Here is a 15464-nt window from a genome sequence, read left to right on the forward strand (position 1 = left end):
ACCTTATTATTATTATTATTATTATTATTATTATTATTATTATTATTATTATTATCATCGTCATCATCATCATCATCATGAGTGTCAGATCTGCCTCATCATCATCATCATCATCATTTTTTTAAATTGGATTTGGATTTTTGGATTTTATTAATATTTGTAGGCCGCCCTTTTCCCTGAGGGGACTCAGGGCGGCTCACATAAAATCGGGGAGGGGGAATACAGACATTGAGATAAGACATATAATAAAATAGTAAACAACATACATTCATCATTCGGGAGGGGAACTATCCCTGTCCCCAGGCCTGACGGGCGAGCCAGTTCTTAAGGGCTGTGCGGAAGGCCTGGACGGTGGAGAGGGTGCGAATCTCTACGGGGAGCTCGTTCCAAAGGGTCGGGGCTACTACTGAGAAGGCCCTCCTCCTTGTAGTTGCCAGCCGGCACTGGCTGGCCGATGGAATACGGAGGAGGCCTAATCTATGTGATCTTATTGGTCGCAGGGATGTAATTGGCAGAAGGCGGTCTCTCAAGTATCCAGATCCACTGCCATGTAGGGCTTTATGGGTGACTAATAGCACCTTGAAGCGCATCCGGAGATCGACAGGTAGCCAGCGCAGCTCGCGGAGGATAGGTGTTATGCGGGTGAACCGAGGTGCACCCACAATCACTCGCGCGGCCGCATTCTGTACTAGCTGAAGTCGCCGGATGCTCTTCAAGGGCAGCCCCATGTAGAGCACGTTGCAGTATTCCAGCCTAGAGGTCACAAGGGCCCGGGTGACTGTTGTGAGAGCCTCCCGATTCAGGTAGGGTCGCAACTGGCGCACCAGGCGAACCTGGGCGAATGCCCCCCTGGTCACAGCCATTAAATGATGGTCAGACGATAGCTGTGAGTCCAGGAGGACTCCCAAGTTGCGAACCCTCTCTGAGGGGTATAGAATTTGACCCCCCAGCCTGAGTGATGGAATATTGGTCGAATCTCTGGGAGGGAAACATCATCATCAGACAGTGGGTGTCAGACCTGCCACAATGTAAACCTCTAAATCAGAGGTGTCAAACCCGCAGTGTCGCATTATTGTCTCGTGATGTATCATGACTTTTTTCCCCTTTGCTAAAATGGGGGTGGCCTTGGCCAGCGTGTGACGCATCCGGGCCACGGGTTTAACACCCCTGCTCTAAATAGAAATGATCCTTCGTCATGCGCATTGTAGTTTTGCAAAGCCCGAATTGAGAGTCGCGCACCAAAATCCATAAGTTCTATTTTTTTCCTTCCTTAACTGTTTCTCATTGCCCAAGCCACTGTAACCAATCAGGTCCCAGCGAGATGTTTTCATAATGGTCAGTCCAAGTGTGGTTTGGTATGTGGCTCCTTCCTTCTTCCAGCTGGATGACCTTGAGGCAGCTTCTCGGGGAGGTGCAGCGCTTACTTTCATTTCCCCCCCAAGCCTTCTCCCCTTCATTCCCCCTCCCCACAGTTCACGGCAATCTGACTCCGCGTAGCAGCGAAGCACAAGCCAAGTATAACATGGCAGATGACAGTGGGAATCCTGTTGAAGCCATCTCTCTCTGAAGGCCCAACAGTATTCATAGGGAGCCAAACTAACAAAAGGTAACAAAATCCTTTTTTCTAATGTTTTATTACATCTTGATCATTCCAGTAAAAGCCTCGTTATCCCGGAAGACTAACAGGTATATGAGAGACTGAATAGCTCTTCCATTTTCAAGGACAGTGTATCTTTGAATATACTGAGCGCGCTTTGACTGAACCATGGCAACAGGGATCATAGGACTTCCCTGATCTTCAAGTGATCTTAAGATCCAAGCCCAGATTCCAAGACTTATACAGCTCTTATCCTTTCCTATTGCTTTTGTCGTACCCTTAGAGAGAGAAAAAAATTCACAAAAATTTTAGTATGTCCCCCCTCTGCCCGAAGTATGAATAGAACTCAGGTAGCAAAAAGCTGTACATTAAAAAAAAAAAAAACTTTTGTGACTCCAGTGCAAGGACTCCATTCCTAAATGGGCGGGGGGGGAGGGATATGGTGCTCACAATAACTTGCTTTTATACTCCAATCCATTAGAGAACACTTAAAATAATTGTTAAAACCCAGCCTTAGACAAATTATAGTTCAAGTGTTATGAAGATACGCCACAATAGGTAACAGCAGATTTAACTTAAAGATGAGCATAATTGGACATACGTTGGGGTACTTAACATTTCCAGTGATTTTAGAGCTGCATTCAGACTGTTCAGTGAGCCCAACAGCTTTCCATCAAACATGACCTTCAACTTTGCCACAGGCTTTTTATATAAAGCTTTTTTTAAAAAAAGAAAGAAAGAAAGAAAATGGAGAGGGTGTGTGTTTGCCTGAAGAAGGGAGAGGAACATTCAAGGCCGTTCCTTTCAAAATGCACCTGATCGCATCTCTAATTCGCAACCCATCACAAATGAACTTTTAAGTGGACTATCTGAACTACAAATGCGCAGGTGAGGTTAACTTGGAAGCCAAGACAAGGCACCGGATGTTTTCAGAACCTTTCTTCTCTACAGCTAGTCCTCGACTTACATTTAGGGACTGTGCAAAGTTTTTACAAAGGCCCTGAAGAAAAGTTATCAGAGTATTCATGAACTGGAATAGGACATGGCAACAGGTCAGCCATTGGGGACTGGCGGGAATAGGACATGGTAACAAGGTCAGCCAATGAATAGGCATGGCAACTGGGTCAGCCAATGAATAGGCATGGCAACTGGCTCAGCCAATAGGAACTTTTTGGTGACTGAGAGGCATGCCAGATAGCTAGGAGCCTGGGCTTGGCTTAGGCTTAGCTTAACTGCCTTTTATAGAGGAGGTTCTCTTTATCTGAATTAAGCTCTGTGCAAGAAAACGAAACTAGTATGAATTTGTCTGTATGCTGAATTGAAACAAAAACTAGTCTGCTCGCCTCTGCCTTGTGCTTGCTTGTAACTGCTACCACGTTGGAAGAATCTGCTGTTGGTATTGTACATTTATTCATTAGGTATATAAAGAGAAGTTAATGAATCCTGTTGAATCAGTTACCTGCGTGTGCTTTCTGGATTTGATTTCTGCAACGAACTCTGACAAAAGTGACTTATGAACGTTTTTCACACTTACGACCATTGCAAGCAGCCCCATGGTCACGTGATCAAAATTTGGATGCTTGGCAACTGGTTCATATTTATAAGGGTTGTGGTATCCCGGGGTCATATGATGAACCTTTTGCGACCTTGTGATAAGCAAAGTCAAGGAGGACGTCAGATTCACTTAACAACGGTGTTGCTAACTTAACAAGTGCAATGGTACACTTAACCACTGTGGCAAGAAAGATTGTAAAGTGGAGCAAAATTCACTTAACAATTGTCTTAGCAACAGAAATGTAGGCCTCAATTATGGTCATAACCCAAGGACTGCCTATACAGCATCTTTCAAATGCCACCTTTCCTGTGAAAACCACTAAATGCAATGGCAAGTTCTTCCCTATTTAAATTTAAGTACACCCAACTGAAGAATGACATTGTCTTCAATTTTCTATTTATTTATTTAGTTTTAGTTATTAAATTTATATGCCACCCGTCTCACTGTCAAAGCATTTCAACCTAAAATCTCTTCATTCCACCTCATTTTTATCTATTAGCAAATAATGAATCCTCGTCATTCAATCTTAATCCCCCAAAGTCCATTAAGAGCTATCAGAAATAATATATTTTAAACAAGTAAATCAATTTCATATTTTTCATTTATTTTACACACTAATTTATTATTTTCTCTAAAAAACATAAAAAATATCTCTTCTTCTCATGTCTTATCTCATATTGATCTTTAAAGCCTCATCGTTCAAGGTTAATCTGAAAAAAAAATCTATTAAGAGCTACCAGAAACAACAACATATTGAAATTTAATCCCATCAAATCACGTTCCACAAATTAATTTCTTATCATCTTTTCTTCATCCCTCTTAGAAATTTCTTGTTTAAACACTTTTTTTGCCATTTTAATACCACATCTTATCACTTCCTCTAAAAATACAACAACAGAAAAATCTTTTCTTATCATATCTTATCTATAGACAAATCTTTAAAGCCTCATCATTTAATCCTGGTCAAGAAAAACTCATTAAAAGCTATCTGGAAAAAAAAAACCACCATCAAATACATTTTAACCTTGATTGAAGAAAGCAACTTTATATGTCTTATTTTTACTTTTAAAAGTTTTGATGGTTATTCCATTTAAGTAGTGTTCCAGAAATGATTTTTTCCTCTTTTAATCTTTTCTCAAGAACTCCTTCAGAGATGTAAAATATCTCTTCCATAAGTCCAAAATAAAAAAAGTTATCCAAGTCACTTTTCTGAATTGAAATATATTCAAAGTCAGTCTTCTGATTTATTACTTCTGTGTCTGTTTTAGCTATTAAAATATTGATTTTATTTGTGAGACCTTTATAATCTTTGTCAAAATCATTCTTGTATCCTGTCAATTTTAAATCCATACCCAAAACAGACCGATTCTCACTTGTATCCCCTTCTCTCTCTTCTTTTGAGCCCATTTTTTATAGTAAGAGACAATCTTGAATAGAAAGTTCTGAATATTTTGCTGCCAAATATCCTTGATTTTTCCAGAGTTAAAATATTTTTCTCCATATTAATTTTAATACATTATGTATGTATGTATGTATGTATGTATGTATGTATGTATGTATGTATGTATGTATGTATGTATATAGCACAGGTGATTCCCAGTAAGGGTATGGCTAGCTGATGAGAGCTAAATAACTTGAAATAGATCTATACTAGTCTCCCTTTATTTATTTATCAGCATAAATATAACATACATACATACATACATACATATATAAAGTCACAACCCCTGGTATGCCCAATTATGGGAGGAAGCTAACTGCTTCCATTCTCTGTCAATCGGCTCGTCACAAGAGTCCATCACGACAGAAACCCAATATTTTTACTGTTGCCTTTGTTGGCTAAGACGTCTGCCTAATATGTAATATAGCCCAGGTTCGAATCCCAGTAAGGGTATGGCTAGCTGATGAGAGCTAAATAGCTTGAAATAGATCTATACTAGTCTCCCTTTATTTATTTATCAGCACAAATAAAAACATATATATGTATATATATTTTCTGGTTGCTTCTAGTAATCAACCTTTAAAATCTCCTCTTACCATGTTTTTTCTCCCATCCACAACATTTTACAAAGCCTCAGTGGCGCAATGGTTAGAGTGCAGTACTGCAGGCTACTTCTGTTGCCTGCTGGCTGCCTGCAATTTGATTGTTCAAATCCCACAAGGCTCAAGGTTGACTCAGCCTTCCATCCTTCCAAGGTGGGTAAAATGAGGACCCAAATTGGGGGCAATAGGCTGACTCTGTAAAACTGCTTAGAGAAGGCTGTAAAGCACTGCAAAGTGGTATATAAGTCTAATTGCTACTGCTATTAACAAACGCCCCGCTTTGCATCAGAAATGTTGGGTCCACTGTAGTTATTAAGTCGAAGACAATCTATATTTCTCCCACCCGGATGCCAAAGTATAGATTGCATGAATTTCTGTCCTCCCCACTCCTTTTTCCTCGTTTGCCTTCTTCTAAATATTACCTTGAAAGCAAGAAATGAGTTTTGCAACCTACTTTGGAAGCCTTTTTGGCCAACCAACGTAGTAAAAACGCTGTATGAATAAGGTAAGGGTTATCAGCACTGTATCATTCAGCCAAAACAATGGAGGAGGGTGGAGTTGTATTTTAATGTAAGGATGTTTAATTGCATCCCTTTTTTTTTTCTCTACACATAATCCAGTTGTTGGAGTTCTGTCAGCACTTACAGGCAAACCATTCAAGGTACATTAAGGAAAACCCAATTATCATGCAGAGAATAGATATCTCCCGTGGTATTTAAAATCTACTAATTAATAGCATTCTGGGGGAGGGGAGGGACACAACTAGCCACAGCAATCTAAACAGTACCACACATGCCCTGGAATTCTGTGAAAACCAATTAAAAATACAGATTTTGTTGTCAAGAATCCAGCACACTTTTTTATTTTAATATGATACATCACCTAAACCAAAAAAAAAACACCCCTCTCTGAATTCTTTTTAACAATTCTATTGCAAATAATTACAGCACTAGCACCCCATGGAGTATTCTCCCTCCCCACTCTTAATTTAGAGAAAAAGTGTGGATGGATTGAATTTTCACACAATAGCTTTGCAGAAAGGGTTGGTTTATTATTTTTTAAAAAAAACAATATCTAGAGATGGTTTTTTTTCAAAATTTATAGCAGCAGTAAACAAATTTAGGTTATTTTTTAAAAGGCAACCATCTACCAGCGTGCACGAAAGGAGATTCCAAATTTCTGAAGAATCACTTGGGAGATTTTGAACACACTGGAAAAAACTCCTTGTCCTGACAAAAAAACCCTTAATTTACTGTGAATTCTGCTCATTCACATCCAGCAAAGTCTTTCAAGGGAGGATTTACAGTCACAGACCTTATCTGGCTTGGAGAGCTGCCAGGCCGATATCTGCAAAACCTGGCAAGGAGTCTCAGAGACTCACGAACCAATTAAGCGAACTAATTGTCTCCTGCAAACTCCACTCCCCTTTCACTCCTCTTTTGTTTCCTCTGGGAGGGGCCATTCATCGTCCACCTGTGGCCTTACTCCCAAGTTGACCCCTGTTCTTTAGTTGTTCCCTTCGTCTGGCAACACTGCGCATGGGTACACTGGGAACAGGCTCCAGCTGTTCATCTGCCTCATTGATGTCTGACTCTGAAGGCAGCTGAGAACTGGCATATGACTCTGGCCCCGTCTCTGCCTCCGACACACAGCCCTTATCAGAACCTTCCCCAGACTCCAGGACTGGCCCATGTTCTTCCCCAACCTCCTCACTGCCCGAATATGCTGGCCGCTGGCAGACCCCAACAACTCTTGGCAAATTACCATCAGCAAAATGCCTACATTATTTTCCTAAGTCCCCACAAGTCTATCTTTCTGCACAAATTGTAGCCACTACCTAAGAACATAGGACTCTTTCCAAAGTATGCACCACAACGGCTGAGTTTCTTGTCTGGTTTATTCCTGGGGGGGGGGGGGGAGTCTTCCCTAGAACCTTGATTTTAGGATTATGGAAATGCTCACCTTCCCATTGGCCTGTCAGTACTAAGGTTCGATTAATGACAATATCAATCTCTTTGGCCCCATCTTCTATGGCTAGCTGGATCTCCTCTAAACGTGTCTTTAGAGGCGTCTGTCCTGCTGGGAATCCAGCTGCCACTAAGAAAAGAAAAACAAAATCCGTTAAGTACATCAGAGATGTTAAAATAGTGGCAATATTCTTTATCAGGAGTTAAGATGTAGGACTTCGATTAGATCTCTCAGCAGCTTTCCATTCCGTCATGCTTTCCTTCCAGGCTACCAGAATTGCAACACAGAATTACAGTGGTTTGACCGCTACTTCAATACATCAACCCTCCTTAACCAAACTGGAAATATTATTGTTCTGACCTAGGCTTCCCCAGCAGCAGGAAGCCGAGTCCTCATCCCGATAAACCCCTTTTATTTAATTTACAGTGAATTCCTCTCCAGCAGAGTCTTTCCTCTCCCACAGTCTTTCAAGGTAGTTCACAATTACCAACCTTTATCAGGCTTGGAGAGTGGCCAAGCCGATATCTTTCAGACACCGCAATACTTGGCAATAATGCAGGAATGAGCTAATTGTTTCCTGCAAACCCCATCCCCTTTTGCTCCTCTTTTATTCCCTATGGGAGGGGTCATTCACCGTCCACCTGTGGCCTCACTCCCAAGTCGACCCCTGTTCTTTAGCTGTTCCCTTTGTCTGGCGACTCTGCGCATGCGCACACTGGGAACAGGCTCCAGCTGTTCGTCTGCCTCACTGATGTTTGACTCTGAAGGCAGTTGTTAACTATCAGGCAGCCCTGGCTGTCAACTCTCTGCCTCTGACGCAGAGACCTCATCAGAGTCTTCCCAAGACTCCAGGACTGAGCCATGTTCCTCCCCAACTTCCTCACTGTCTGAATCTGCTGGGGGGCCACGACAAGTATGAACATTCTGAAGTAGTGTTTGGAGTCTCTGTGAGGATCCCAATGGAGCAATTCTGGGGCAGTTCACCACATTCTGGTGAGAGAGAAGTTCCACAAGGATGGGCTCCAGCACAAGTCTGGAAGACTAAAACTCTGGTCCCGGTGACCGACCCAGATTGGATTCTGCAACTTTATCTTTGGGACATGCATCTTTGCCTTCATTCGGAGCAAATCAAGCTCAAGTTAAATTTGTCCAAGGCTGACTGAGTAAGCATTCAATAACTTTGGCCTCAGTCGTAAAGAAATATATATATAGCACTGCTGTTTCATGCAGAAAGTAGCAGGAGCTGAATGTTACCTTTAAACAGCTATCATCCAGCTATATCATGACTAATTTGATACCAGCAAATCTGACTATCCAGTCTGGCCACTTGGAGAGGGCCTGCTGGGATCCCTTTTGCGACCTTCTGACAAGCAAAGTCAATGGGGAAACCAGATTCACTTAACAACCGTGTTACTAACTTAACAACTGCTGTGAGTCACTTAACAACTGTATCAAGAAAGCTTGTAAAATGGAGCAAAACGCACTTAACATATGTCTTGATTAGCAAGATTAAATGTTGGGCTCAATTGTGGTCGTACATTGAGGACTTACCTATGCATCTCATTCAGTGGTGAGATTCCAAAAATTTTACTACCGGTCCTGTAAGCGCAGCTTGGTGGGCGTGGCATGGCTTGATGGGTGTGGCTTGGTGGGCGTGGCAGGGGAAGAATACTGTAAAAACTCCATTCCCTCCCGATCAGCTGGGACTCGGGAGGCAGAGAATAGATGGAGTCAGAGATGATATTTGCCAGTCAGAGGTGATATTTACCGGTTCTCCGAACTACTCAAAATTCCCGCTACCGGTTCTCCAGAACTGGTCAAAACCTGCTGATCTCAGTTCATTTCATTCATTTTGATCATAGGGCTCGACTTTTCTTTTTAATCCAGAACTACATCAAGGTTAGTTTCTAGTAAACATATGGCACCAGTGACAACGTGGGACTGTTCATTAGTCCAGAACAAGACAGAATCTTTAATGAACGAATACATAAAATGAGCAACTGATTCCGAATCGCCCCTTCAGGAATTCAGGCTGAAAGCTTACCTGAAGCCACTGGGATCTGGCAGCTAGCAGATTTGAGAGCCTTAACTGCATCAGCTACTCTGGCTGGATAGACACAAACGGCTGCTGTGGTGATGCCTGGAAAGGAACCATCATCAAGACTCTGTTATCCTCAATAAAGGAGAATATTTGTATCTCAGTGCTGAAGTGGAGGCCTCTTGGTGCTCTTTGAGCTTGTATGTTTCCCTGCAGATGTTTCACTACCCAAAATAGGTAACATCACCAGAATCAAGCATTTCTTGAGCACTGATGAGGTTACTAGTTTGGGTAATAGCAATAGCACTTAGACTTATATACCGCTTCACAGTGCTTTACACCCTCTCTAAGCTGTTTACAGAGTCAGCCCATGGCCCCCAACAATCTGGGTCCTCATTTCACCCACCTCGGAAGGATGGAAGACTGAGTCAACCTTGAGCCTGGTGAGATTCGAACTGCCAGCAGTCAGCTGAAGTAGCCTACAGTACTGCACTCTAACCACTGCGCCATCTCAACTCTTAGGACTTAGACTAACTTTATTGTCACTTGAAATGTTCACTAATCAGCATACATTAAAATGAAATTTCATTGGATACGAATCTCAAAGGGTCACCACCTGCAATTTACACTACATAAACATGACAGCAATATAGATGGATGGATGGATGAATGAATGAGGGAGGGAGGGAGAAGAGAGAGGGGAGCATATACTCCCGTATCCACATACACTATATTGCCAAAAAGTATTCGCTCACCTGCCTTTACTCGCATATGAACTTACTGTAAGTGACATCCCATTCCTAATCCATGGGGTTCAATATGACATCAGTCCACCCTTTGCAGCTATAACAGCTTCAACTCTTCTGGGAAGGCTGTCCAGAAGGTTCAGGAGTGTGTTTATGGGAATTTTTGACCATTCTTCCAGAAGCGCATTTATGAGGTCACACACACTGATGTTGGACGGGTTTACGTGGCCTACCGCTTCGTGGCTGAGTTGCTGTCGTTCCCAAACACTTCCACGTTCTTATAATACAGCTGACAGTTGACTGTGGAATATTTAGGAGTGAGGGAATTTCACGACTGGATTTGTTGCACAGGTGGCATCCTATCACAGCTCCATGCTGGGATTCACTGAGCTCCTGAGAGCGACCCATTCTTTCACAAATGTTTGTAAAAACAGTCTGCATGCCTAGGTACTTGATTTTATACACCTGTGGCCATGGAAGTGATTGGAACACCTGATTCTGATTATTTGGATGGGTGAGCGAATACTTTTGGCAATATAGTGTATATTAGATGACACAGAGAAACAATACAGTCTAGCTCAAGAAAAATGAATCTTTTACCAGACAAATGGCATAGGGAACAAAGCTATTCCAGAATCTAGTAGTCTTGCTAGATACACTTCGAAACCTCCTCCCAGAGGGGAGAAACAGAAACGGACCGTAAAGTGGGTGTGTGAGGTCTCTAACAATACTTAGAGCTCTAAGCACATAGCTGTATCTGAAAAACAGGAAGTGAGCTTCCTGTAATCTTCTCGGCTGTCCTTACCACTCTCTGTATGGACTTTCTATCTGAGGCACTGTTGCCACCAAACCAAACAGCGATGCCGTTTGAAACGTTTGCAAGGAAACCACCAAGCTCAGTAAGTCTCAAGGACCCCTCTGTTGTCTTCATGTGACTCTTGTCCACTAATCTAGTTCACTCCAATGGAGCCTTTCCTAATTTTTCACTCTGCGAGGATGGACTTCAAGCACTCAAATCCCCACCCACATAGGGATTATGAGAGTCCATGATCAACCAATCTAGCTTGGAAAGGACGGATGCCTTGTGCAGCTCCCAGCCGGCCAAAATGGGGTGCGGGGTCGCTGGGGCGCTCACAAGGGCCTTATGGCCCGTCTTCAGCCAGCAGAGTGCAAAAATGGGTCTGCACGCTCCCTCCCCACGGCTCATTTCTGGCTGGCAAGGTGCTGCACAAGGCAGAAATGGGCCATTGGGGGGGGGGGCTGCCCACAGCCCCCCGTGGCTTGTTTTAGCCGGCAGAGTCACCGCGGGCCAGTCCTCAGGCTAGCCTCCCCAGGCCGGCTCTAAGCAACCCACGGGCCAGATGCAGTCAATTGTTCCGGTGTTGCTGAATTTGCAAAATGCTTTCCCCTTTTTTCTTCCATTTTCCACATTACATATCACATTGCTAACTTCGCTTTATCTACTCAGCTTTTTTCTCTTTCTCTGTCAAGGGACAATACCATTCATTTAATAACAGCTGGTCATCACCTTTAAAGCCCTACATGGCCTAGGACCCGGATATCTGAGAGACCGCCTCCTGCCACATACCTCCCAACGGCCGATAAGATCTCACAGGTTGGGCCTTCTCCGGGTGCCATCGACCGGACAATGCCGGCTGGTGGCCCCTCGGGGGAGGGCCTTCTCTGTAGCTGCTCCGGCCCTGTGGAACGATCTACCCGTAGAGATCCGGACCCTTCCCACTCTCTCGGCCTTTCGAAAAGCCACTAAAACCTGGCTAATACGGCAGGCCTGGGGCTGTTGATTTCATGAACAAGGTCCAGCCCCATCTAGACTGAATGTATGGTGTGCTATTTTTAAATTTGTTTCTCCTTTCTATTTTTAACTCTTACCTTTTATCTTGTTTTTGTAAGCCGCCCGGAGTCCTACGGGATAGGGCGGCATATAAATTTATTCAAATTCAATTCAAATTCAAATTCAAAATGGCAAGTATGCTTTACCCAGCTAGAAGCAAGGTTTCATCACCCCGGCGTACCTTTATCGTGCATTTTCAAGGCTTGTAGCAAATCCGCTCGGATGGGATGTTTGGCTTTGTGGCACAATCGGCAAACACTGCATGGGGTGTCATCTCCAGAAAGGGTGGTGAGGTCTATGCAGGTGACGGCTCTCAAAAGCCAAGCTGCCTTCGTTTTAAAAACACACAGAGTTAAAATGATCAAAAAATGTCCTTGCAATTGAGCTACACAGTTGGTATATAGTCCCTTGAGTTACAACCATTCAGTGAACATTCGAAGTTACAACGGGAGTGAAAAATGTGACTTAGAGCCATTTTTCACACTTAATACTGTTGCAGCATCGTGATCCAAATTTAGACGTTTGGCAACTGGCATGTATGGGGTCACGTGATCACCTTTTGCAACCTTCTGACAACTAAAGTCAATGGGGAAGCCAGATTCACTTAACAATGGTGTTGCTAGCTTAACAACTGCAGGGATTCACTTAACAACTGTGGCAAGAAAGGTCATAAAATGGAGCAAACCTCACTTAACAATTGTCTTGCTTAGCAATGGAAATTGGGGGCTCGTTTGTATAGAAGGTGCTGCTTGGCGGAGCGTCGCGCAGGCGCTGTACGCGCCATGCTTCTGCGTGGAAGAGCAGAAATCTTTAAACTCAGGTAAGGAGATCGGGGTGCAGTGGTTAGGGTGCAGTACTGCAGGCCACTTCAGCTGACTGTTATCTGCAGTTCAGCAGTTCTAATCTCACCGGCTCAAGGTTGACTCAGCCTTCCATCCTTCTGAGGCGGGTGAAATGAGGACCCAGACCGTGGGGGCAATATGCTGACTCTGTAAACCGCTTAGAGAGAGCTGAAAGCCCTATGAAGCGGTATATAAGTCTAACTGCTATTGCTATTGCTATCGGGCGGGCAGGTGGGCCCTCCGGAGCACCGTACCGGGGCATACCGCCTGCAACCCACCACTGACTCTGAAGCTGACCTAGCTGAAGCCATTTTATTCCTGCCTCTCATAGTTGCAATCAACTTTGAAAGGCGGAAAGGAGTGGGGGGAGGGAGAAGATAGACTGGCTACCAGTCGAAACAAAAAGTTTTCCTGTGGGAACCAAGGTCATCCCAGCAGATGGCAGAGGAGTAGCCAAGCAGCCTCCCAACTACCTTCATTGGACAATGTGACCGGTGACACCTGGGGAGGGAATATTTTCTTGTTTAATTAGGGGGGGGAACCGTGGGAACCTTTAGAGTTAGTTTTCACTAGCTGTGCTGATATGGTGTCTCCAATAAACATGTTCCTTTGGGGAATCTACCTGCCTCGGAGTTCTGCTTTCGGTGGATACATTACTCGGAACCCTCATGGGGGACCCCTGTCTTAAAACTTTGGTATTTTAGCTGTTCTTTGTGGCCTTCTAATTTTGACACTGGGTTGGATAAACAGATCATCTTTCACTGGCCCATTGTCCCTGTTGAGTTTTGATGACACAAGCAGCAAACACCATGAACAAAATTCAATTCAATTCAATTTATTAGATTTATAGGCCGCCCAATCCCGGAGGACAGTGCTAAAATTCACGGGAGACAAATGTCTCTTTTGGAAACCCAAGGAGAGGGGACTTCTCACCAGCCAATTCTTTTTCATGGCCCGTTGCGTTTCAATCTGCGCTGCCCGCTTTAGAACAGCTGGGTGATTCACCCGAACTCGTGCGAGCCATGTGAGATCTAAAAGGGGAGAAAAAAAACATCCATTTACTTCCATCGCCATCTACGTTCAAAATCAATTTTGGGAAGAGCAGAACCTGAAGGGAGATGGGAGGAGCAGTCTTAGCCATTGATCCAATGTTGGAGCTATAATTCTTTTGGCCTTCTTCTTTCATATTACCGGCAACTATTACCTGTGTCATTTAAATCTGGTGACCAGATTGGAGAAAAGATCAAACATAATAAATATGAATTTAAAAAGTTCTTTTGCTTTATGCTACTGCGATCATCATTCCATTGCAAACAGAATAACAGAGTTGGAAGGGACCTTGGAGATCCTCCAGTCTAACCCCCTGCTTAGGCAGGAAACTCTACACCACTTTAGACAAAGGGTTGTCCAACATCTTCTTAAAAACTTCCAGTGTTGGAGCATTCACAACTTCTGGAGGCCAGTTGTTCCACTAATTGTTCTAACTGTGAGGAAACTTCTCCTTAGTTCTAAGTTGCTTCTCTCCTTGATTAGTTTCCACCCATTGCTTCTTATCCTGCCCTCAGGTGCTTTGGAGAATGGCTCGACTCCCTCCTGTCTGTGGCAACCCTTGAGATATTGCAACACTGCTATGATGCCACCCCTAGTCCTTCTTTTCATTAACCTAGATGTACCCAATTCCAGCAACCGTTCTTTGCGTTTTAGCCTCCAGTCTCCTAATCATCTTTGTTGCTCTTCTGTGCACCCTTTCTAGAGTCTCAACATCTGTAATAAATTCTTCCTTAGCCACATGATGGCTGGAGAATTCAGTAAGTTGAAGTCCGTGCATCTTAAGTTCCTGAGGCTGAGAAACACCGTCAAAACCGCGGTCCACTAAAGCGCGCCCGATTAAAGCGCGTACGTGACGTCATCAGCAGCGCGACAAATAAAATTAAAATAAAATTAAATTAAAATTAAAATTAAATTAAAGCAAGCCGATTCACATAAAGGTAAGGGTTAGGTTTAGGTTTAGGGTTAGGTTAAGGGTTAGGTTTAGGGTTACGTTAAGCGTTAGGGTTAGGTTTAGGGTTAGGTTAAGGGTTAGCATTAGGTTAAGGGTTAGGTTTAGGGTTAGGTTAAGGGTTAGGTTTAGGGTTAGGTTTGGGGGGGTTACGTTTAGATTTACGCGTTAATTTTCAGTTTACCGCTCACAGCGTGCTGTTTTGTCGCGCTGTGATGACGTCACGTACGTGCTTTCGTCGAGCGCGCTTTAGTCTACCGCGGTTTTGTGGTGGAACCGAGAAACACTGCTGTAGATGATGCACCATAATTAAAAAGGGAGAGCCTGTGCATATTTATTATTTTTATTCTTAGCAATTTCCATCCCAATGACTTTAGGCCAGCTCCTCTCTCTCTCTCTTTCCCAGTCCAGCTTACTTCACAGGCTTGCTATTTTGGTGGGATACGAGCACCATGCATGCCATCCTGAGCTCATGAAGGAAAGGCAGAATATAAATAAATATTTCACCCGCTCTAAAAAGGAAAACTGGATTGCACGCCTGGGAAGGAACAGGTTTGAATCATCTTGAATGTCTGCTGAAAGACAAAGATGTTTCAATTCATTAAACCTGGGAGCGTTAATAATACCATTTTTAATATGTCATCTGTTCCAATCAAATATTCATGGGGCTTCGGGGATCAAAGTAATTAAAGTAGTTAAACTACAGATAATTAGCCAACTTTCTTTAATCCTCCCTCTGGATGGGGGTGGTGTGTGGAGATGGGGGATGGAAATCTGCTTTGTTTCATCTGAAGATATGTTCCAAAGCTTTGCCTTCAAAATTT

At 43.4% G+C, this 15464-nt stretch overlaps 1 protein-coding gene across 1 annotated transcript in view; it reads right to left on the reverse strand.

Moving 5' to 3' along the window:
* Positions 1–15464, reverse strand: part of DERA (deoxyribose-phosphate aldolase) — a 47699-nt gene that overhangs the window by 27990 nt on the left and 4245 nt on the right. Inside the window, exons 2-5 of the mRNA XM_087722837.1 lie at positions 13575–13672; positions 11981–12128; positions 9208–9303; positions 7158–7292 (exon numbers count right to left, since the gene is read on the reverse strand). Of these exons, the coding sequence (XP_087578963.1) occupies positions 7158–7292; positions 9208–9303; positions 11981–12128; positions 13575–13672 (477 nt within the window). The remainder of the gene's footprint in view (positions 1–7157; positions 7293–9207; positions 9304–11980; positions 12129–13574; positions 13673–15464) is intronic.

Source organism: Thamnophis sirtalis, unplaced genomic scaffold (genome assembly GCF_051295495.1).
Source record: "Thamnophis sirtalis isolate CommonGarterSnake01/CBP01778 unplaced genomic scaffold, rThaSir2_p1.2 scaffold_9, whole genome shotgun sequence".
Taxonomy (NCBI): domain Eukaryota; kingdom Metazoa; phylum Chordata; class Lepidosauria; order Squamata; family Natricidae; genus Thamnophis; species Thamnophis sirtalis.